The sequence below is a fragment of the Miniopterus natalensis genome, chromosome 3 (assembly GCF_054644295.1).
Source record: "Miniopterus natalensis isolate mMinNat1 chromosome 3, mMinNat1.hap1, whole genome shotgun sequence".
Classification (NCBI taxonomy): domain Eukaryota; kingdom Metazoa; phylum Chordata; class Mammalia; order Chiroptera; family Miniopteridae; genus Miniopterus; species Miniopterus natalensis.
Window position 1 is genome coordinate 68,608,500 of NC_142083.1, and position 25,690 is coordinate 68,634,189.

A 25,690-nucleotide genomic window follows, 5' to 3' on the forward strand; every position below is an offset into this window, starting at 1 on the left:
ATATTACATAAGGATCATAGAGTAAAAAAATTCTCTTTTTACAAAAAACAGTTCTTTCAGCATTCCAATTTAGTTGGCACTCTAAATCTTAGAAGACAAATTATTCTTTTTGGAGGCCTTTCATTATGTGGAATTTTGTCTTATAACAAAGAAAGCTAGTAGATTCTTTTATAACTATATTTTGGCAAAAGTCATAGATAGAATGAAGACAGTAAACTGCTTTCTGATTAAACATTTCACTAAGAGAGAGTACAAAGTCAAAAATATTTTAAGAATGTTAAACCCAAGTGAAAGACAAATAATGCTCCTAATAACACTCATCTAACATTTATTTTCTATTTTCCTCAAATATATAAAGAAAAACATGAAAGTGATTCAATTAAAAAAATAAGGTTATTTATACTTGCAGCAGGCAATCTGTTGTGCATGAACTGAAGCCAACTTGGCTATGTTTTGGAATGTACTCTCTCTGTTTCAATCCAAGTACCAAACAAATTGATGCAGCCAACAGACAGTTTTACCAGTTAAGTGATAATGTAATAATGTGCCTGAATTAGAGTAAAATGCTGTTACTCAAAACTGGTCTAATTTTTTTAATATGAAGTCAACTTTTCCCCATACACACAATTCCTAATGTTTTGTAGAAAAATAATACTGAAGACACTATCCAAAAATTCTAACTTTAGAAAACTCACATGAAAATAAAATGAAAGGAAAAGCAGATTGCCAAATTCCCTTCACAAAAGACCAGAATATTCTTTGCAGTAATATACGACTTCATGGAGTCAAGCAAGGTCTTTTCTGCTTTACAAATCCCTAGTGCTTGGACTTAAATGTGTTGACATTTCACAACTAGACTCATGCCTCTTAAATTGAATAATACTCTATGAGATTATCAAAGATGATCTCTTCCACTTATACCCCAAAGATTTATACATATTACTTGATAATTTAACAATAGGACATATGTCAGAGGAATAGGAAAAATCTTTTTATAGCTCTGAGATTAAAAAGTAGCCGTCAGTTATAAAAGTGATCATGTCCATGGGTCTTAGACAAAGTCTAGTATCCTAATGGGCCCAAGGATTAGGGTTAGGATATGGATGAATCTAGAGGGACTGCTTATACCCAATGGACTGACTCCATCAGAAAAAGCTGTGTGGGTAGGTTACATTGGTTTTGCCATGATTATCAAAATAATTCACTTTTGCATAGTTATTCACATTAATTTAAAACACATGCATAGTCAATACATATAATTTCTTTATTCTTCACAAAAAAAACCCCAAAACTACAGCTAGCAAATCTGAGACACAAACCTCGCTTTTCTAATTTATTCCTATTACCAAATCATTGATTACTAAGTTTTTTTAATTTGTAAGGACACATATGCTTCTATGATTCTAAAGAAATATATGAACCCAAGTTCCAGAAAAAGGCACACAACCAAAGACCTGGAGTTAAGAACCCTTATGGTGAGTAGATTTGAGGTTTGATGAAGCATGTGCACTGATATGTCATATAGATTTCTTCCTTGAAATATTTCCAGCTTTATTCTTTTATAGTCCTACTGCCATTTCCTTAGCTTAGGCTCTTATCTTCTCTTGTCTCCTCAGCCTCAAATCTATTCTATCTGTAAACCTTGCAAACCACTAGTAGATCAATTCTCTACTAAATAATCGACAATAGCTACTTCTTGCCTATAGTACTGAGCCTAAACCTTTCTGCTAGGTTTCAAGGCACTCCAAAATATAATTTCCAGCCTACTAGCTCAACCTACTTTTTTGGTGTTCCTCAACAGGAAACCCTCTACTCCAACCACCAGGTTGGAGTTCCCTACACACCCCTTCTCTTTGTCCAAATTACTTCCTGAGCCTGTCAATTCTTCCTTTTTCTTCTCTGCTTGCTTAAAACTTCAGGTTCAGCTCAAATACTACCTCAACCTGAAGCTGTCTTAAAATTGCTGTATTCTGAACACCAAATGATTTCTCTTTTCTGAACTGCAAAGTGTTTCTATTACATTCCCTGGTATACACAGACATTTAAGGCTCTCTGAGCCATTTCCCCAATTATATTACAAGCTCTTTTCTCTCATTTTCCCTTTTGCCCTAAGGGATGAACACACAGTAGATACTCATCAAATATTCTTAAATACATACATTTTAGCTTCTGTCTTCAACCTATGTATATCCTACTGAATTACAATGCTTTACACATTTTTTAAAAGTCTCAATTATTTTTAAACAATCTAAAAGAAGACATTTACTAGCTAAAAGCAAATCAAACTATTATTCACTTCTTACATAATAAAGGGAATGAAGAATTACATTTGGTAAAAGTGTAACTTCATGTTCATTTATTTTTAGACCAATTCAGTGAAAATTAGTGTTATATTGAAGAAAATGGATAATTACAAAAGAAAAAAGCTCCCAATAAGACATAATCAGAAAACTTTAGACTTAATCAGATATTTTTTCACTTATGTCTTCCTTTTTGTGCTTTTATGTCTTTGTTACTACTTAAGAAATAAGATTCTGCCCTCTTCTGGCTCCAAAAATATTTACAAAGAATTTTCAGAAGAGCCAAGAAGCCTTGTTTTACTAGGCACTTAAACATGCTGAATGAAATTACTGGGTCTGATACAGAGGCAGTTAGTGTATTTTTTTCTCTCTCTCTCTCAAATTCATGGTGCTGTTTATATTTTAGTGATCTTTACCCTTTGCGTATATGTGTAGTTGGAGAAGAAATTTTAAAAATCACTTAAAATTTATTTCTATAGTGAGATACTATCTAGTCTATATTAAGATAAAGCTTCTCCAATTTTGAGATATTTGTTCTCTGAATTTCCCAAAGGTAAAATGGAAATATTCTTTGACACCTACTTGAGAGGGCTCATGAGAATTGATATTGTCTGAGTGCTTCAAATATCTCTGGTAAACACCACAGAGTTCATATTTATAAACACAGAAATACTTTACTACTTGGTTTTTCAAAATAAGCGTGGGGAATGGCTAGCTGGATTTAAGTTCATTGGTAGAGAAATGAGAAGACCAAAAATAAAGAAATGAACCGACTGTCTACGTATGTAAAAAGCAGAATCAGCAAGACTTTGCAATTAAATAGATGTGGGGATAAGAAGAAGAATCCAAGATAGCAGATAGCATGGCAATTGATAAGCTGCAGAAACACTTAACGAGTGCAGAAACATTAGAAGAAACCAGCTAATACCCCCCAACTCAAAAGATTTTCTTTAGCACACTTACTCCTATCTCCAAATTTTCTATACATTCACATTTCTACCTCTTAAGTGTTTCTTCTTCAATGACTAATAACTCTTCTATGCTCAACCATCCCTTCCTCTCTTAAAGCTGCAGTTTCTCCTTGTTATTAATACCTTATCCACAATCTAAAAATATCCTCAGATTTTCCTACCTTGAAATAAGTTTTTCTCAATATTGGCAGGCCCTTGGGCAATGCCAAATTTTCTATAACCCTCTGCAATTTGGCTTATTAAAAGGCAGTGTCTTAGCTGTCAAACATATGGCCCTTCCTCAGCCATTCTAGACTTCCCACTCATTCCACCTGCTTGACAGAGCTCAAGAGAACTGGTGGTATTGTCTGAGTGCTTCAAATATCTCTGGTGAATACCACAGAGTTCATGTTTTAAGAGACGTTATTTATACTTCCTCATTCTTTTATTAATTTATCTTTATTGTTGAAGGTGTTACAGATGTCCCTTCCCCCCACTGACCCCCCTCCCCCGCACCCTCCCCCCAGCCTTCCCTATACCAATGTCTGTGTCCACACGTCCTCAATCTTAAATTCCTCCTTTTCTTTTGGGCACCGCACTAGACTGCATTTACAATTGCTCTACATTTTTAGCCTTCTTCCATGACTCTTGCTTTGTGTCTGGAAAGCTGAACTTTCCCCCTAAGTTTTATTAGTTTCAGTTGTCCTTCCTCAACCCTCCTTGAACAACTTCATCTACTTCTAAGGCTGTTACTTTATTCAAATGACTCCCAAGTCTGTATGTCTAACCCTTTTCTCTTTTCCTACTATATTTTCTCATTTTTAACCATATTTAGTGAACTTCTCCACTTATTCTGTTAACATCTTAAATGTATTATGTCTAAAACCAAAATCCTCTACAACTTCCACCTCTTCTAAAAGTTCTTCATTAAATTTCATTTCTATTATATTAAATTTACTAAGCCAATCTTATAAACTTGAACATAATCTCTGACTTTTCTCTCCAGATGAAATACACATTCTTTAATTTAGCATCTAAGGTCTTCCCACATTCTTTTAGGCTTATTTTTATTTTGAAGCCACTACTATACTGATCAAACTCTAGGTTCTAGTGAAGCTATTTTCCAAATATGTAATAGATTTTTTAACCTCAGTACAATAACTCTTCTTGGGATAATCTCACCCACATATTTACCCATTTAAAATTTCACCTATCCTTTGGGTTTCATATCCAATTTCACTTCTTTGTTACAATGTGTCAATTGCAATACAAGTGACTTTGTTTTGCCTTTGTTCATAGCATTTATTAAGAGAAAGTTAGATGATACTTCCTATCATTTGCCTTTCACTATAATTATTTGGGAAAGTTCCTTGTTTCCTTTTGTAACTTATTTACTTGACTCTATCTTGAACCTTTCGAACCACTCATGATAGCATTTAGCATGGTGTCTTAAATAGTACATATCTTTGCTGGATAATGAAAAGCCAATTATATCAATCAACATTCTGCCAGGAAACCCGGAATCACTAGGTCTTTCAAACAAAGGTAATTTAATATAGGCAGCTGGTTATACTTTTAATAAAAGAGCACAAATGCCAAAGAAGATATAGTGAGGTAACCTAGTGATTAGCAAGAGCAGTAAGTCCCTACCTCTTCTGGGTAGGAAGGACTACAAAAGGAAGTACCAGGAAGTAGTTCTTACTACCATGAACCCAGATACTGGAGTTGTTCAATGAGCTAGAACCTCAGTGGGGATTGCCCAAAGGAAGGTGGAGAGAAGCGATGTCTCATGGGAGATGGTACAGTAAAAAGATACAATTACTGCCAGGATAAAAAAAAAAAAAAAAAAAAAAGGGAAGCAGAGAGACAGAGAGAAGAAAGCACTACCCTAGCATCAACTCCTAATCACCAATCTTCTGTTACTGCCCCCTAGTGGCTGAATCTACAGAAGCAAAAAGGCAAGGAAGCCTTCGATACAAAGCTGAGAGGGGAAAAACAGGTAATGGCTGGCAACGAAATCCTTAAACTTCTAAAGATTATCTTCCTATATATGGTATATCTTTTTAATAATGCCTAAAAATTATCAGACTAAAATGTAAGAGCACATATTGTCAAGCTTAGGTTGTCTGTTGCACATTACACATTTTTTAATGCCTAAAACCTAACTAAACATTCTTTCTGTTCGTGGGGAATCCCAATATAAGTCAGAGGCAGGAACTGACTTCCAACCATAGAAAACAAAACAGGGTGGATATTCCCTCTTCCAAGCTAAGAACACAGTACGTACAGGCCTGTGGTTTAAATAAATGCTCCTGTCAGGGACTCTGAATCTAAAGGGTAGTGATAGGCAGAGAGAGTATTCACAATGGCTACTGCAAAACTGAGAGTTCAACGTTATGACATTAGAACCAGGGGAATCAGGATCCAGTGCCATGGCAGCGACAGCATTGACAGTAGCATCTTGAGTAGACTTTTGTGGTAGGGCAGGCCTTGCCTTACTTACCCCAGTTCCTGTCCATATTCTGAAACTGCTTCTTCGCCCTTTCTGACAATTTTGTGAATTCTTTTATTCCTAGAGTTAGTCAGTTCTATTGTTTGCAACCAAGGGCTCTAATTAGTATAAGCTACTGACAATGTTATGTGCCTTGTATCAGAATTTGATATCAGAATACTTCAGTGAAATGTTACAGTGTACATGCAAGTGTCATAACTGACTTCATAAATTGATCATTAGGACTAGTTAAATTGACATGGGTACCTTTTCCAAGGTGAGAAGGTTTATTTCAGACTGTAGACGGACTTCTGGTTTGTTACTTTGCTGATCCTTGAACTGATGGAACTCTTTTTCCAAAATCTTATACTTATTTTCAGCATCATTAAGCTATAATAAAAATAAAAAAAAGTATTACAGCCATTTTAAAACAGTAGATGTATAGTTTAATATTATAGAATTCAACAGTGTCATTTTTTCTTATTCTAAGCATGTTCATAGTAGAAAACTTAGAAACATAAAGTATCATGAGAAGAATTAAGATCTCTAGGAATCCTAAAAATTTAGTAAATCAACTGATTGACAATACACAAAAACTGCTTTTAAGAGTATGGAATTTCTTATAAAACCAGTACCATGAGACCATTTTTGTTAAATTTTAGATAGCAAATGAAAAAGTTACCTTATAAAAATACTGATACTTAAGAAAAAAAAGACTGAGGATTAAAGATAGAGCATATTATTAGCAATGGAAACTAAAAGTTTAATTTTAATATTTTTCTTAAAATTAGATACTATATGAATTTCATAACTCAAACGCTATTACAACTTAAGGTAATTTAGAGATTTTGCCCAACCCCTTCATACTTATATTTTTTCCTACCATTCAGGAACATTATCATAAACAACTACCGTGGTTACAATCAGGTTGTAAAGCAATTTGAATATACTTTATCAGCTTTTGCTGACAGTATGTCTATCAGTCCTTCTACTTGTCTAATTAGAACTATACATTTAGTACATGTAACCTGGTTCAGGGTAAGGGCCTAAAAAGTTTGTTTTTGTACAAAGAAAATGTGAAATGTTTACAATCATGGGCTTAGAACATGAGCATCTCAGAAACTTCTGCCCCCCGCCCCCCATTTTTTTCCAGGTCTTTAGATTTTGTTTCAGGAGTTCCCTGGGTAATTTTTTTAAAATACCAGTTGTTCCCACAAAAGTTCTTCCTACACAGATGGAAGCTCATTATACCAGTCTGGAACAAGGTAGAGACCTGAGATTTTTCAAGAAATCCCCTGGTGATTAGCATGTTAGAAGCCTTGGTTCTAGATGGCTGAATCTTCCTGATAAGTGAGAGAAGCATTTAGTGAATCCCATCACAATTGCCTACTTTCACAACTTCATCTTTCACATTTTAAATGAGTTGTCCATAATAACAATCCAATTCATATTTACAACACACTAAATCATGTGACCTTAACTGACCCCGAACTGCTATGGAAACTATGCTTCATGCCAGAACTTACTGAAGACTTTAGAGGCATTCATCATACATATCTAATCTACAATGAAATTTAAGCCCCAATTATATGATAAAGACTGGTTGGGTTCTAGGCATACAGATTATAAACCAAAACAGTTTTATGGAGCTAACAATCTGAAGCTGATCACATTATCACACTAATGAAAACAACAACAACAAAAATGCTATCACATGTCATAAAGAAGAAAAATGGGAGAATAATATCCCATGAAAATACATAACAAAAACTTTGGGAGCGGGGATCAGGGATGAGTTCCCTGGGTAACTGATGCCTCAGCTGAAAACTAAAGGATGACTGTAGTTCACACTGACCCAGAATAAGTAGCATATGCAAAGATCCAATGGGTGAAGCACAGTATGCTTGAGGACCTGAAGGAAGACCAGTGTGGCTGGAGAGTACAGGGCAAAGGTGAAAGAGCAGATGAGGTGAGAGAGGTAGGCTGGTTCCAGCTATGCAGAGGCTTGTAGATCAAGGTAATTATTCTGAGCAGTAAGATGACATTGAAAGGTTTTAGAGGAGGGTGTCATGATTCCCAAATGTCAAAAATATCACTTTGGCTGCAACAGGAAGAACAGAAATAACACTTACAGGAAGCTGAAGCACAGATGGGAGGATCATGTTGGGTTTTAAATGCCTTTAGACTTCCAACTAGAGATGTCAAAAGGCAGTTAGATATATCCATCTAGAGTGCAGAGGAAAGGTCTGGGATATAAACGTGAAAGTCCCCAGAGATAGACTGTCTCTGTACCCACGGACATGAGTAAGACTGTTTAGTACAAAGTAAGTTTTGAACTTGGAGGAAGTCTAACATTTACTGGCTAAAGGAAAATAAGCCTGCAAAGGAACCTGAGGGGTGGCCAGAAAAGTAGAGGAAAGCAAGGAGAGTGGTGTTAGAGAAAGTGAGGGGAGAGAATATATAAAAACAAGGAAACAGCATTGATGTTGTCAGTAACTCTGAGTAAGATGGGAAGTGAAAATGCCCACTGAACTTGGTGGCTTCTCCAACTGGTTGGCTGGAGCAATGGGGATGGAAAGCAAAGCGGGCTGGGTTGAGAGGTGACTATAAGGTGAGAAAATGGAGAGGAGCAGAGACAATTCTATCATGACACTTGGTACTTAACTGAATTCAGTCCAATGACATTAAGTTTATGTATGTTTGCTAAAAGGAGATCAGAAAAAAAATTTTAAGCTGAGATTTACCTGAAATATAGTAAAATCTCATGCAAATAATTATAAGGGAAGAAAAATTATTCCAATGCAGTCCTAGCTTTGACTTAGGAAAAGAAGATTCAACTTAAACTATATTTGAATCTCAGTGCAATAAATATTAATTGTCCAAATTATCGGGAGTCTTTACAACTTTTTAGTGATTGTACCAATCACTTCCAGATGCACAAAGCTCTCAATACACAGGTAAGACAGCTCTTCACTGGACCTGCTGCTGGAGCCGGCGTCGGTCCTCTTCCAGCTGCTTTGCCCGCAGCCTCTCCAGTTCCACTTGGTGAGCACAATCGTCCTTGGCCCTGCGGATGGAGTTCTGAAGCTCTCGCAGGTTCTGCTCACGTTCTGACTTCAGTTCCTTTCTTTCTCTTTGAAGCTTAAAACAAGTGCATCTTTAAGAGGTTGGCCTGTTATGAGCTTCATTATACTGTTCAATATTCTACTATCCATAAATACGATCAAATATGTACATTACTTTCATTCCCTTTTTGGTAATTAGAGAGTTAATCTTTAAATATTCTGAAATTATACATTTTCAATCATTTAATTATAACATACAAAGTATATATGAAAATCCATATATGACCTGTATAAATTCAACTGAAAATGCCCTAATCACTTAAGATTCCTATTTGAATAAACCCATTTTAATATATAAGCAAACACACCCAAGTTACTTTTCTTCTTTTAGAAACTTTTTATTTGCGGCCCAATCACACAGAAGATAACAGATTCTTAATATTAGGAACAAATTTACATTTTATTTTATTTCATTTAAACATCGAAATCAAATCCGAGAAAATGGAAAGGTAAAGTTAGGGTGATATGCTGAGAAAACTTTAAGAAACAAACTTGGGTAGAGAAGGAGCATATAAATATAATGTGGAAGAAATTCTAATGATTTTGAAACAACTTTTACAGTAATTCAAAAAAGTATTTAGGGTAAAACTTAGTAAGACTTAACAAAAATGCTAACTAAGCCGAGTACTCATCTGTTTTTGGATCTAATCTTTAATGAGTAAGAATTCGGGATACTTCCTTCTTACTAAAACAAAATCAGGATTCCAGACCTCTAAGCCTGTACTACATTTTCTCTCATCTCTTGGTAGTACAACTATCTATTCCTTTACATAATGGGAAAGTTAACCAAATATCTCCCTATCACAGAAGTCAACCAAGCTGGCTGAATAAGTTGACCATTTCAAACAGTAAACACTTTGTACCTAATTTCTTACCTTCTAAAACAGAAAACGTTTTTTACCCAGTTGAAGAGTTTTCTCCATAATGTCTAGAAGACAATTTCTATGGACTATGTTTTATATAAGTATAAAGAAAACAGAAATGAATGGTATGGACCTAACAGGTGGATTCTGAGAAAGGAAGTATTTGATAGACGAATACGGTACCTCCGACTCTGTGATGACGAGCTGGTGCTCTCGCTTCTCTAAGTCAATCAGGGTTTTTTGAAGTTTCCCTTCCAGCAGAGTATATTCAGCCACCTAAAATATAGTGAGAGTTACCTTATCTTTCCTCAAACTCAGAACACACAGTTTCAAAATACATATACAAGACACTCATTAACATCCTTCCTTCCTTTCTCCCTTCAATTTCTAGACAAGTTACTACCTTTTTCTTTACTAGTGACTCTCTCTCGCGATCCCTTTTCTTCCATTCCTCCGCAAGAGCTTGCATGTGAGCCAGTTCTTTCTGCTTTAGCTACAAAAGGAAGAAAAATAAAGTGAGGGACAAATCCTAGATATTTCAAGTAAACAAATCAGTTGTTTTCAGTTAAAATTAAGTGATCACTGATATGTTTCCTTCAGGTGTCCTATTTCATTATTATTTTTTTAAAGAACGCCTGAGGCAAATAGTAGCCATATAAGTACAATTCAGGAGAGTACATGGTAAGTTCTGTTTTCTAACTCTCTTGTTTAGAGACTGATGATTCCAAGTTCCAGGAGGGTACACTAAATGAAAATCTGAAATTAAAAGAAACCTCCAAGTTCTAACCTCTGAACTCTAACCTTCAGTCCTAATTTTGCCTAAGATCACAAAGTTGAGGGGCATCGTTCTAAGTGGCTTCTGCGAATCTGTCACATTTCTTTTATTCTCAGTTTTTCTTTAGGAGTAAGGTATTCTTGATATTCAAAGGGACTAGACAGGGAACCCATGGAACACAGTAAAGCGTACTATAGAGAAGGAAAAGCATACTAAATAGACAAAAATAGAGTTTTAAAGTAACATTTAAAAAGTAACCTGATTTTCAAAAATGTCTTCTTGCCTCTCTTTCCACATTTCTAGCTCAAGTGCTGCTTTGTATTCTAAGGTTTCACGCGACTCTGTCTGAATTTCGGAAGGACAAGGTGCAGAAGGGAGAGAAGATGGCTTCTGTTGTACAGCAGCTAAACTCTAACATATGAATAAAAAAAGCATATTGAAACAAATATTCACACACATACATATTAGATCCATTTCAAAGAGTAATTTGATGACATTCAATACTATTTACCTGAGATGAATCAGAGACAAAAATCTCACGCGTTTTTAACAGCCCATAATCTTCTAGAGTCATTGTGTAAGAAAGATTTAATATCCTGTTATTTGACCTACATATGAAATCAGAAATATATTGAAATTTATGGAAACATTTTTATTTTATTTTTTCCTATGTCCCCAACACTATAGAACTGAGTAGATATTTCCTGCATGTGACACTTGCTGCTAAAACTACAACAGTTTCTATAGGCTTCAAGACCTTCCATACATGTGATTTGATTTGATCTGATCAAACACCCTATTAAGAACACACCTATGTTTACTATAAAAGGACCTACAATAGCTATAGCTTACTTGGAAAACTTGAAAAGTATAAATAAAGGAGAAATTTTAATCTCACTCCCCTAGGTTATTACTGCTAAAACTTAAGTTTCTTTCCTTCCTCTGTTTTATATATATGTGGATACACATGCACTCATGCACACTAAGGTCATAGTTTTGCCCGTTTTTCCTATTTACATCAAGAGTATTTTCTCATGTCATTAATTCAAAAATGTAATTTTTAATGCCTGTAAAAAATACTAAAGAATTTATATAGTAAACTTAATTCCCCTGTTCTTGAAGACATATGAGTTATTCTGAGTTGTTTTTCTACTTTTCCTGGGATGAACACACTTGTACATAAGTCTTCTGTGGATATGAGCATTGCCTCAAGATACTTTCTAGAAGTAGGATAACCATATGTCATTTTTATCCATATGAGTACCTCTCTGTAGCACAGAACTGCATGTAGCATTTCTCATTAAATAACAAGACAAAATGTTAGAGGAAAATAAAATCTTGGCACTGAAAAACCATGGGTTTGTCTAAATCAAATATATTCCATAAACCCTTAGTCAAACAAAATAATGAATTCCAAACAATTAGAGCTCTTAATTCATCAACTTTTACATTTTCTTCTAATCTCACAGATTTTAGAAGAAATTTAAAAAATATAATGAAGCATTACCACATCTGCAATTTTCTCTTAGTTAAATCTAAAACATCTCAGTCTACAGGGCAGGGCAATAAAAGTTAATATTCACAAAAACCAGCATTAAAATAACTTCAAATAGTAACTTCAAAAAGGACCTGATTATTTTTCATTATTTGGTACTTATGATGACAGAAAAGAATGCTAATTTTTACGAGAGATTTTCAATAATAGGGGTTAAAACACACAGAATTTTCAATTACCTGGAATATCTGGTTCTCTAATCTTCCAAGTGAATGAAAGTTTTATTAAACCTTCACTCTCTGGAAGTGGCTACTGATGGAAAAGCGTAAGGGAAGAAATCACAATAAAACTTTTAGATCTCAGCTTTTTGCTGAGCCTGATTTCCTTCTACTTTCTTACTATGCTTTAAAAATAAAGGCACGTCATATATAATGTCAAACAATTTAAATTTCTATTGTTAAATTTTAAAAGATTACTCAACAAATATTTTGTCTGAAATATGTGAACTCCAGCTTTTCACTGTGACAATGAATTTCAGGGCCAAAAAAACAAATGTCTTTAAAAGTGCAAAAATTCTCTGACTTCAGTAATAAGGTAGAAGTTAAAATATTTTTTAAGTAGAAAAACAGTCATTCCCAATGCAAAATAATGTAAAAGTACACTATAAACTTGACCTTGAATTACTAAATAAAAAGATCCTGAATTTAAAATTGTCAGGCTAAACAGAGGGAAGGGAGATATTCAACAGTCCAAGTAAATATTATAGTATTCCAACAGCATGGATTCTTCACTTTCTGAGGGAATAATGGGTATCAGAAAGCTAAAGAGCAAACTAGGATATAGTTCCCACAGGTCAAAAAAGAAAGATGAGAGAAAAGATGGATGAAAAGATAAGGTGGTTGTTAATGAGAACAAAAAGCAAAGCTAAGATCAATTTTGCAAAATGCATTACCCTTGTGCTGCTATAACAGGCACACTTTCACTGTAAGTTTGACGCCAACACTGTTCACCATTAGAACCTAAAAAGCGAGTTTTCTCTGAAGACAAGATGTTAGAAAGCTGGATTCTAGCGATTCCCAGAAGTAAATCTTTACTCATTTTATCCTTGTGCCATAGTTCAATCAGCAATGGAATCCTGAGGAAGAGAGAGACACGTGTTCGTACCTATCAACTCTGAACTAAGTCTTGTTTGGACTAAAATCTTTGAATTCCCTTCATGTAGTCAAAGATATTTGTTACCTGGCATGTAAAAGCTCAATCCCATAGGTAACAAATAGAAAATTCTATTACATCTTCTACACAATTCTATTACATCTTCTTCTATGCAATGAAGAAACCCTTCAAACACTATTATTCCCACAAACGGTTAAATTTTAATTACTTTATTCTTCCTTTTAAAATATTATACCAATTTGAATTCTGATACTTTGAGCAAGTAAAATTACATTTCACAGATCTCAATTTTCTTCGCAAATCATTTCAGATAGCTGAATTAACACTTCCCCTTTATATCAAGAAATGGAAAAAGAAAATACACTACAGCCATTCACTGACTCAATAATAAAAACTAAATAGTTCATACTTATCTTTACATATTATACAGGAAAAGGCAAGACTCCTTTTCAAAGCTCCATCATTACTCATAGGCTGTTTTAACAAAGCCCTCATGTCTAAACTTAGGCAAATAAGGTATGAAAAGAGCCTTCATAACCACATAAAACTCTGGTGGAAGCACAAATGTCACAGACATTATTAGTATATTTGTTTCTTGATTCTCAAATGCATAAACTGCTATGAATTTAAACCTATAGGAATTCCTCTTGTATATAAGATACAAAATTTCAAGAGTTGACTTAAGCAGATAATATCAGACACACAGTGTAGTGCATACATTACCTTAAGAAGGTATCTTGCAGCTGATGAGGCATAGTTGCAAAATCAAATGCACAGTAAGATTGGGGAAGAAAAACTTCCATGTTTTTCCGAACTTCTACAGGAGGATTAGTCATAATAGGAGCTGCACTTCCGAAGAATGGATATGAGTACCTAGAATTTCAGAAAAACAAAATCTTAGAGTTTCCAGATAAAATTTATAGTCTGTTAAAAAAGTATAATATGAATATTATGAGCAAGTAGAATTTTTAAATGGATAAATGATAAAAACATTATGGTTTTACTCTTATCACCAACTTAGAAATTATACAAATATTTTCAGTGTTACAGAAATTATAGAGCAAATGCATTATTTGCACAGTACTACTTCCCAAGTTGCTTTACAAGTAATCCTTCAATGACTCTCTCTCTGGGGAAGAAAGACAATTCTGGTATTTTGAAGGTAATGATACCAAATAAGGAAGAGAGAGTCATTTAGATATGCTCCACATAAGATAGTTAGGAACAAAAAAGACTCCACTAAACAAAGACTTGAGTTCCCATTTAAGAGTTCCTTGAACACTCCATTCCTTTATTTTCATCTTTGCACTCTCAGGAACAAATAAGCATTTTCCACCACATAGTAAACGCTCAAGAAATGCTTGCCAAATTTAATTTCTAAACCTATTTTCCTTTCTACAATAATATCTTCATCTTTTATGAGCTAAAGAGCCCTTAGTCAACTCCAAAAGGGTGCATTTATGGTACCCTGACTTTCAACAGAGATTCAAGGATGAAAGCAGCTCAGATATACTACAGGTGAATCAGAGTGACAACACGATTTCTTCCTTTCATCATAAAAACCACACCACATTAAATGGATGAATGCCTGACTACTGCTGAACTTCATTTTGTAATTAAAGCCAACTATAAAGATATTATAATGCTCACTTAAGTTTCATGTTATATCTTATTATTCATTACAAAAACTAGAATTTTAAACCACTAGTAGAAACTGCTTTCTTTTATAAGAATTCTATGCATTCATTCAATTCCAATATAATTACACATCCACTGAAATCAGGGCACCTCAGAGAATTCATGCTCTAGAAATTCAAACCCCTACCACCCCACTACAGGATGTTGTGATTAAAAAGAGAAAAGAAAAAAAAAGAAAGCCAACACAACCTTTTTCAAATACCAGCATTACCTCACAAATCCCATTACATAGTTGTAAATTACAATTTCATACTAATGCAGCACATAACACAATTTATCAAGCAGAGAAAAAGTTAAATAGCATTTTTAATAACTTAAAATGAACCAAAGACAGAGCCAATAGTCCTTTTTTTGAATTTTATTTTAAATTAATGTACAATATTGTATTAGTTTCAGGTTGTACCTTAGTGCTTATTAATGAGTGAACTCTACACAGAGTGTTAGGTGGATCACAACTATTTCCTTGGTTTAGAATATTCTTTCCCCTTTTCTTTGCCAAGTGAACTACTGGCCGCCGTCACATACTAACTTATTTCTGAATCTGTCCTTCTCTAGTCTGAACTCATACCCCTAACGTACCCCATGCAGCCCTAATACCAGGCCCACTTCTGGCATAATGTCAGCACTTCATGGTTAAACAAATGGCTCCTATGGCAAAAAGGAAACACAGAAGCTAATATTAGTGCTTTCCAAGTGGGCCTGTACAAGGCTCCCCTTCACAGCATCTAATTTTAGATCGTCCCTGTTTCTGTTCTCCTGGCCACCGTTCTCTGTAGGTATTCTAAGATCAGATTCCCTAGTAGCGGCAGGAGAGAGATTTTAGTTAAAGAAGTAGAGGGATTAAAGACAAAAAACTGAGGTAAAGGATAAGTAATAATTCTATTTCTAAACACAATCTTGAGAGATGTTATACAAACTCTGAGAAAAGCTATGGCTGTGAGAGAAAACCTTTTTCTAGCCTTCAATTTTCAAATAAAAACATTTTAGCAATGACTCTCAGCCTCTAACATGAGGTAAAATGCAGAACTTAAGCTGCAATAGAAAGACTTCCATTCTATGAGTTCATCATCACATTCTGTGCTGGGTCCCTTTAATTCTAGCCTTTATTCCCAACAAAGCTCAGAGGATTTTGGAAATGACTTCATAAGAAATCAAATAATTGAAAAATTAGATGCAACTATGAGTTGACTGATGCATCTGAAAGGCAGGCATGCTTCAAATAGCAGCAGGAAGCAAGGTGCAGTTGCTGACATTCCTGGGAACAGCAATCCAAGGAGACAGACTTCCTCACTTTAATCACACAAAAACCAACAACTTTATTACAAATGCTGCTGCTTGTGCCAAAGAAATTTGAGGAGGAACTAAATATTCCAAACTAAAACACATTATTGTATTATATTTAATTTATATCTCAGCCACAACAGTCTATGAAAACATAATATTACTAAAAACAAACTATTGTATAAAGCCATTCAACTGACTGATATATTTCAATTTTTTATACTGAAAAGTATAGATACATTCCACTTACAGTTCACTAAGTATGATTTTTAGATTCACAGCTATAAAACGTAGGTTTTGGGAATATAACCTCCCATTATAATAGAATTTTTACAGGAAAATCAGATCCCTTCTATTATTTTGGCCTGTGGTACCATTTCCAGAAACAACACATTTTAAGTCCAAGAGTCACTTCATTTTAAATAAAACCATTAATAAACTATTATAAATACTAACAATGATTATACTAGCATACTTAAGACTGTTAACTCTCATACCACCAATGCCAGCTATTGTAAGTCTGAAGTCATTAGGTCATAGCCTTACCCCCTTTTAGTACACGAATTCAACAAATGTTGTAACTTCTCTGGTGGCATTTCTCTCTCTGCAGCTTCCCCTAATAGAGAAAGGCATTTCTCCTCAGAAAATAATACTTTGAAATCAAATCAAACCACACCTTAATATACAGTTGATTGGAAAACCCACTTCCAAGTCATGGACACTCCTTAGGTCTATCGAAAAGCAAAAATGGTGTGATGTGGCTGGGACGGCAATCTTCTGTCCTGAAGCAGTCTCTGGAGCATTGGATGCCGTAACCAGCTGGGCTAGTGAAGCAGGTACAGAACTGATGGCTAAAATAAACACAAAAATGTTTTATTAAAAAATTCCATTTGCTAACTCTCTTAAGTAATCCAAACAATTTAAAGGTATCTCCTTTATATTCAAGCAAGGAATTTGACTATTTGGTTTTATAAACATAGGAATCGAGGCATAAACATCTTAAAGTAACTTGTCCCAAATGATGCAAGCTTTAATTCCCATTACAGAACTATGTCGAAAAAGAGCTTACTCTTAACACGCACTGTAAACATAAAAGCATACAGCACCGATGCGGTTATGTATGACAGCAGTCTGACAGGCACTAACTTACTTCCTAGACGCAGCTGAACAGAACTTAGGATTTGAAGGGCTGTATTTGAAACTTAGTGCAAATAGAATTACAATACTTTTTGAAAGCAGTTTTGGTTATTATACGCACATATGAAATAGTCTAACAAAAAGCTAAAACTTGAAAAGACAGAGCTGAATAGTCCAATCCTATTATAGATCAGAGATGCTTTAGGGAGTGGCCCAAGTCCTACAGCTGCTCAGGGACAGAGCTACAACTCGCCCCCAAATTTCTAAATCCTAATTTACCAATCCTTAGGTGATAGATGAAAAATTTTTATAAAGCCAGATAAATATGCATTCTCAGACTCTCTCAACTTTAGGATCAAAAATGATTATTAAGAGTTTACTGTAAGAGCCCAGACGGGCATAGCTCAGCAGTTGAGCATTGACCTAGGATCCAGGAGATTGCGTTTTCATTCCCGGTCAGGGCACATGCCCGGGTTGCAGGCTTGATCCCCTGCTGGGGGCGTGCAGGGGGCAGCCAATTAATGACTCTCATCCTTGATGTTTCTCTCTCTTCCCCTCTCCCTTCCTCTCTCTGAAATCAATTAAGATATTTTTTTTTAAAAAAAAGCTCACTATAAGATTCCTCTAAAATTCCTCTAAAATTCCAATGTATTCAAGATATTTGAGAATTTACTAGTTAAAACTCTATCTGAAAGACCTATATTCTTTAATTTCTTTTGAACAGGCTACTACTTCTACTGCAAAAGTAAAGGAAAAATTTTCTTACCTTTTAGCAAGTTCTATAGTGAAGTTAAATTGCATTTACTTTAAATTGATTTTTTTTTTACATTGCCACACATTATTGGTTCTTTTAAAAACTCATTTTTTACTTAGATCTCATGAAAAATCTCAAAGCCATTTATTAGATGGCTGCAAAATCTATAACTAAAAGGTCTGTAAAAAAAAAAAAAAAAATCTTACCCTTTGGGTTTGGTTGTGTGTCTTTATCATACTGTAAGCTTTCTACTTCACTTTCTGTTGCATCGTCTTTTGTTGGAGGTGACTGGTTATGAGGCGTAACAGGGGACACACTTGGTGACTTTGGCTCAGTAAGTTTCTCCTTTTTGGGGGTTAAAACTTTCTTCTTTGAATGCTGTGGCTCATGTTCATTCTGGGTCTTTAATTCAATTAAAGACTAAAAACAATTTTTAAATAAAATGTAATTTGCAAAGAACTTTCCTTCATAATTAAGCAAAAAACTTGATGTTGTTTTTTAAAAAAATATAAGCTTCCTTTCCCAGTCTGGATATTCCTAGTCTATTTTTCTTCATAATTTGCAAATTTCCTTATAGCATCTAGGACCAGAAAAAGGAAGATGAACAGGAAGGAAATATATCCAGAGCTAAGTACCAAAATGCATCCTAATTAAGAAGGATACTGGATAAAAGAAGTCAGACATAGGTGTCCCTGGGAATGGTTATTCCTACCAAGGCCTATATTCCTTTAAAAAACACACGAGATATCTATCATTTTCTTTAGAGGTCTACTACCCTCTAAGAATATATACATATATTTTTTTTAAACTCTCACTTCAGTTTTTCAGTCTTTAATTCATAAACCATATAATGATCAGTACTTTAAAAGAACAGGATGCTAAACTTGATTTGGGGATATATGCAATCAAAACCCATATATGTTCAAATAAATGCCTATCTCTACTGCCTAAAGAGATTGTGGGGACTATAAACCCCAACCGATCAGGAACCTGATCTTAGCTTAGGTGAGTCAACCCAAAAATATACCATTAATGTAGATTCCCAGAAACTAGGTCTAAAAATGCTCTCTTTTACTGGAGCTCTTTTTCTGCCATAGTCACTGCTGTGAGTTGAGGCAGGGGAATGGTGGCCGCTGCATGAGAAGACTGTACCCAAATTCTCTGGATACAGTCACTTATTATCCACAGCAGTGGAAGCCATAGTGCTTTTCTGAAATGTCTTTTCGGAGAGGAGGTATCATACAATGCAGGCTACTGACTAAGAGTAATAAACACCTTCTTAATGCTAGGTAACTCTTCTGAAGTTCAACTTCTGTGAAGAATCATGAGTGAAACCAGAGAAGGTGCAGTAGAGAAGGAGGGTCAGTACTTGCCTGTGCATCTATGCCTTCTCTCTGCAGAGCCACAGACACTCCCACAGTTGGGGCCAGCTCCACAGGAATAGGTGCAAGCTTTTGTTTGGCTCGGTTTGGAGGGTCAAGGGTAAAAGCACCCTCAACTGTGACCGGGCGCTCGTTGATTTCTGTACTACCCTTTTTCAATAATCCCGTTAAGGGTATTTCTGTACTTCCAAGTGACTGGTCTCCACAGCAGAGATGGATCTAATATGAAAGGGAAATCAAGACAGGGTGTTATATTTTCTTCTTTCTTCTAAACACAAACTTAAAAAGTCATCTATCTTACTGTCCTGCAGTGACTAAAGTAATAGATTCTCGTGCGATTGATAAAACTGTTGATTAGGGACAACGTTTACCAAGAACTCACTAATAAAGCTATCTTTTTCATATTTTTTTCTTTCAGTACTATATACGCACATGGTATACCCTTTTTTCTGTCTCTTTGGTGAATTATGGTAACTTTAATATTTTACTCTGGCCCAGCTGGGCGTGGCTCAGCGGTTGAGCGCCGATTGGGGTTCGATTCCCGGTCAGGGCACATGCCCGGGTTGTGGGCTCGGTCCCTAGTTGGGGGCGTGCAGGAGATAGCCGATCAACGACTTTCTCCCTCTCTCTCCCTCTCCTTTCCTCTCTCTGAAATCAATAAAGATATATTAAAATATATATATATATATTTTACTCTGCTATTTTACATATGAAAATTATATGTGTACATATACACATATAATACCAACATTTTTTTCTATTTTCATTTCAATATTAACTTAAACACAGTTCTAAAAAATAAGTTAGTAGATCCAGCCATATTTAGAAATGAAAGAACCTCACATAATTTTGTTTCTTTCACCCATAAAATACCTTGAGTGTTTCTTTCTCTTTTTTTGCTTTTTCAGAATTTATTTATAAAACAAATGCTTAAAAGTAAAAGGTAAAAGAGAATATCCCTGGGGTGAAATGTACTGCTAATCACTAATAGCTCATCAAAACTTCAACATTAGCCCCTTTTGCAACAACAACAAAAAGGCAATTCCAGGTACATTTGCTAAGTCTTGGAAAACTTAGCATCACATGAATAGTAAGCAATCACAACATGAAAATATTTTTAGTTTTAATATCAGCAATTACTTGTAACTTAGTCTTAATGTTATTAGGTGTGACGATTTTAATGCACTGGAGAGAAGGAATTTTTATGACTTTAATGTCCATGAGAACCAAATACATAAGTCAGTACTTTAGAGAAGGATTGATATGTTAGATATAGAATAAAATTAAATGTGCTTTTTCCTGCATTTTATCTTTCATATAGCCTTCAGCTTTCTAAATACCTTGGATTTAGCAAAACCAAGTCTAAAATTTAGTTCTACTAAAATTCCTTAATTCCTCTTCTCACCCCTCACTCAACACACAAGCCTAATCACTTCACTATAAACAAATGAATACCTAATCCCTCAGCTGACCACCCCATTTCAAGCTGATTTAAAGCAACTGTAGCCCTGGCTGGTTTTGCTCAGTGGTTAGAGCGTCAGCCGGCAGACCAAAGGGTTGTGGGTTCAATTCCTGGTCAAGGGCACATACCTCTGCTGCAGGCTCGATCCCAGTAGGGCGCCTGCAGGAGGCAAGCAATCAATGTGTCTCTCTCACATCGATATTCCTCTCTTTATCTCTCTCCCTCCTCCTCTCTCTCTTAAAAAACAAACAAAAAAACAATGGAAAATATATCCTTGAGTGAGTATAAAAAAAATTTAGCAATTGTACTAAAAACAGAACAGTAATTTTCACTAGGTAAGGTTCACTTTTAAAGTACATTTTGAAGTTCGTTTACAAAAATACTCAATTCAAGGGCAGGTTTTAGAAAGCTGTATCTCTTTGCTTTGAATAGTAACAGGAGTATAAATTCTAACTCTAAAGTGGGACCTGTGAGCCTATGGCTACTATCTCCACTAACAGTCATGAAACCTTCCCTGTGCTCACAGCTTTAGGCTCCAGGTATAATTTTTTTTTATTATAAAGGACTGATAACTGACATATCTCTTTTCATAATAACTAGCAAGAAGGTATATGTCTTAAAATTCTGAAGTAACTACTATGCTCTGACTTTACAAGTCAAGATAATTCCTAAAAAATTAAAAGATGTGGCAGAGCCTGGCCGGGCGTGGCTCAGCGGTTGAGCATCGACCTAGGATCCAGGAGATCGAGGTTCGATTCCTGGCCAGGGCACATGCCCAGGTTGTGGGCTCGATCCCCAATGACTCTCTCATCATTGGTGTTTCTATCTCTCTCTCCCTCTGCTGCCCTCTTTCTGAAATCAATAAAGATATATAGATATAAAAAAATAAAAAAATAAATAAATAAATAAAAGATGTGGCAGAAAAATGACCTCCACTACTTAAATAAGATGGTTTAGGTACCTCTCTAATACTTAAAAAAATCATCTCTAATGAAAATATGATTTTCTGCAGTACTTACCTGTAGTTTGGACTGAAAAGCCAGGTAAACACGAAGAATATCTACACTGCTTCGTATTCGAACAGATGCTCTCTCTGGCTCAAAGTTTGGGTTGATCAAATCATTGAAGGGTTCATTTGTAACATCATTTCCCAGTAAAGAATAGTAAAAGAAAAACTCAGGCTGTCTTTCTGGAAGTTTCATGGTACATGGAATTAACTAAACATTTAAGAATAGAAAAAAAAAAGAGTATTACTTCATAAACCACTAAATATGCTCAGTATGTCTGATAAACTCCAAAAACAGTTGCAAAAATATTTTTTTTACTTTAAGTCTTAAAATCACTCAAAATGTCTAAATCTCTACCAAATTACTAGTTTGATTTTTAGAAGTTTATCTCTGAAAAGCACAGAGATAAAAATAATTTTTTAGGTTTATACTGTCTTAAAGTTTACATTTCATTCAACTGATCCATGAATACATGAAACTTCTTTTAGAAGAAAATGGTCAAATGTTTTAAATTAAGATTTCTTATTTCCACATACCCTATTTCATGTTTTCTTTACTCTACCATCCTCTTCATAAATGAGAGGCTTTAAAAAAATCTTAACTCAGGCTATTTAATATAACACCTTAATCCAGGCTGTTTATAAGGATGTTAAGTGATCTCAGTAAGAACTTCAACAAAGAGATCAGAAACACAAAAATGGATATAGAAAACAAAACGGAACCAGTCAGAAATGAAGAATGCATTAGAGGGAATCAACAGTGGATTAGATGAAACAGAGGATTGAATCAGCAATCTGGAAGATAAGATAGCAGAAAACACCCAATCAGAACAGCAAAAGGAAAAAAGAATTAAAAAAATGAGGATAATTTTAAGGGACCTCTGTGACAACATCAAGCGTGCCAACACTCCCATCAAAGGGAATAAGGAGGAGAAGAAAGAGAGCAAGGGATTGAAAACCTATTTGAAGAAATAATGACTGAAAACTTCCCTAACCTAGTGGAGAAAATAGACATACAAGTTCAGGAAGCAGAGTCCCAAGCAAGATGAATTCAAAGAGGCCCACCTCAAAACATAATAATTAAAAAGCCAATGGTTAAAGACAAAGAGAGAATCTTGTATGTAGCAAGAGAAAAGCAATTAGTTACCTACAAGGGAGCTCCCATTAGACTGTCAGTTGTGTTTTCAACAGAAACCTTGAGGCAAGAAGAGATTGGCACAGAATATTCAAAGTGATAAAAAGCAAGGCCATACAAAAACAAAGATTACTCTACCCAGCAAGGCTAAAAATCAAAGTAGAGATAGAGTTTCCCAAAGAAGAAAAAGTTAAAGGAGTTCATCACTACTAAACCAGTATTATAAGAAATATTAAAGGGACTTCTCTAAGGGAAAAAAAGACCAAAAACATGAATAAGAAAGAAAACATTCTCATTGATAAAGGCAAACACTTATTAAAAGCAGTGGATCAACCAACTATAAAGCTAGTACGAAGGTTAAAACAGACTGCTATAATCATAGCTTGGTGTATATAAAACACACAGTACCCACAAACCAAAAATCTATACGATATAAGAGAAATAAAGATAAGGGAATCCAAACATGCCACTAGAGAAAGTCACCAACATACAAGAGAAGAGAGCAAGAGAATAAGAGAACAAAGACAATCAGAAAAAAAGTATGTCTGACATACCTATCAATAATTAAATGTAAAAGGACTAAAGGGTCCAATCAAGAGACATAAGGTAGCCAAATGGATAAAACCACAAGACCCGTAGTTATGCTACCTACCAGACACCCACTTCAGATCGAAAGAAGCACAGAGTGACAGTAAAGGAATGGAAAAAGTTCTTTCATGCAAATGAAAACACAAAGAAAAGCTCGGGTAGCAATACTTATTTCAAATAAAACAGACTTTAAAACAAGAGCTGTAACAAGAAACAAAGAAGGGAATTTCATAATTATAAAGCAATCATTCCAACGAGAGGATATAGCGCTAGTAAACATCTATGCACCCGAAGGAGGAGCACCTAAATATATAAAGCAAATATTGACAAACATAAAGGGAAAGATTGACAGTGACACAGAAAGGGACTTTACCACTCTACTGACATCAACCAATAGATCAACCAAATGGAAAATCAAGAGGAAACTGATTTCTCCCAATTAGTCACCTTGTATTATCAAAAACTGTATTAGCTATAGTGTGGAATCAATAGGTCAACTACCTCCAACAAGCTTTCACCATACAAATACAGCTTCACACATACAAACTATATGCTATTTTACATATGCAAATTTATGTGTCCATGAATTTAAATAGGAAACAAATACCTCAACATTTTTTTGTATTTCCATGCCAACGTTAATTTAAACTTTAGTTATTATATTATCTCATTTCTCATGCACATCTGCAAACTGGTAGTATCACCACTATATAACTGAGAAAATTCAAGCCTCAGACAGGTGAAGTAAGTTGCCTAAGTTATAGAAACCAGCAAGTAATGAGAATGAGATTCCTACTCAAATTCATCTTACTGCAAACCCCATAAGAAGTAAGAGAGCATAATATAGCAACAAAAAAATGTGGAAAGTAACCATTTGGCCAGAAATGCCTAGGCCATTTACTTGGTGTAAAACCCTCCCAAGGCTCGGTTTCCTTATCTTAAAAATGAAAATAATAATCCTCTAAAGTTGTGGTAGGATTAAATGCAGCACATGCAAAATAGTTGGCATAATGCCTGTTTCACAGGACATAACACATAGTAAATGACTGTAATATTAACAATTTTGCCTCCCTAGGGACTTGAAAAATATTAAAGATAAAGTGACAATTTAAAACGCTTTGCAGATATTTAATAACAGAAAAATACAGTAAACTTATTATCTAATGTGCGTTCTGATGTGGTTAATGAAACGAAAAGTGGACATGGCTTTCCCCCCAACAAGAGTGGCGTATTATACTGGAGCAATCTACAAAGAGAGAAAAAAAATAAGGAAATTATTTTTTGGGGAAAAAATTATTTGGGGGGAACGGCAAAAGCACATATATAAAGTGATAATGAGAAAAATAAAAGTACCAAACTAGGAGAAAAAGAGTAAAGCTCTTATTATAAATGCTTTTTATAGTGGGCATGAATTGTGTGACAAAGTTAAACATATTCCTTAAGAAAAATCTTTACCTGATAAGTCTTATGAGTCAGATAAATAAGTGGTCACTAACTCATTTCACTTGTGAATCCGAACTATGTGGAAATTTTGCACCTCTAAGAAAGTGAATAATCTGATAAAAATTTTTGTCATAAACTATATTCTCTATTTCTAAAAATATTAATTTCAGCTGCTCTAGACCAACATAATTTAAAAAAAAAAACTGAACTTGATCCTGAGAAGGACAATGTATGGAATAACAGCTAATTTTGTGTTGAGCCATTTTGGGGAAGAGGCAATCTGCCATGGGCCCCAAGCGTCCCTGCACATTTTTGCTGACTGTGCCAAGACTGTGAGGCCCTGACCACTCTCACCCAGGCCTTTTCCTAGGGCTGTTTATGCAGATGGTGACCTTGAGCTAAGGGAACATGTCTTTCAGACACATACCAGGACTGCTTACAATATAAGTGGTGTATTCCCCAAGTTCTGTGTTCCTCAGCTGTGATGCAAATTGTGTGCACAGCAACCTAGGCCCCTATGTCACCTCCATGGGTCTGAAGAAAATATACTGATATTCATGTTGCTTACTGCGCTGCATCCAAGCAACACTAACAGGCTAATTTGTTAGTTTGTAGATTCCAGACCCAACAGC

The 25,690-nt window shown here is 35.0% G+C and overlaps 1 protein-coding gene across 3 annotated transcripts in view; it reads right to left on the reverse strand.

The window, feature by feature from the left end:
- Positions 1 to 25,690, reverse strand: part of CEP120 (centrosomal protein 120) — a 55,187-nt gene that overhangs the window by 16,961 nt on the left and 12,536 nt on the right. For all 3 annotated transcript variants that reach the window (XM_087815516.1, XM_087815517.1, XM_016217797.2), the window contains 12 exons: positions 21,906 to 22,103; positions 19,416 to 19,643; positions 18,249 to 18,462; positions 16,828 to 17,002; positions 13,896 to 14,045; positions 12,952 to 13,134; positions 11,016 to 11,112; positions 10,763 to 10,915; positions 10,133 to 10,222; positions 9,913 to 10,005; positions 8,721 to 8,882; positions 6,009 to 6,131 (listed from right to left, as the gene is read on the reverse strand). In XM_087815516.1, coding sequence (XP_087671642.1) covers positions 6,009 to 6,131; positions 8,721 to 8,882; positions 9,913 to 10,005; positions 10,133 to 10,222; positions 10,763 to 10,915; positions 11,016 to 11,112; positions 12,952 to 13,134; positions 13,896 to 14,045; positions 16,828 to 17,002; positions 18,249 to 18,462; positions 19,416 to 19,643; positions 21,906 to 22,103 — 1,866 coding nt within the window. The remainder of the gene's footprint in view (positions 1 to 6,008; positions 6,132 to 8,720; positions 8,883 to 9,912; positions 10,006 to 10,132; positions 10,223 to 10,762; positions 10,916 to 11,015; positions 11,113 to 12,951; positions 13,135 to 13,895; positions 14,046 to 16,827; positions 17,003 to 18,248; positions 18,463 to 19,415; positions 19,644 to 21,905; positions 22,104 to 25,690) is intronic.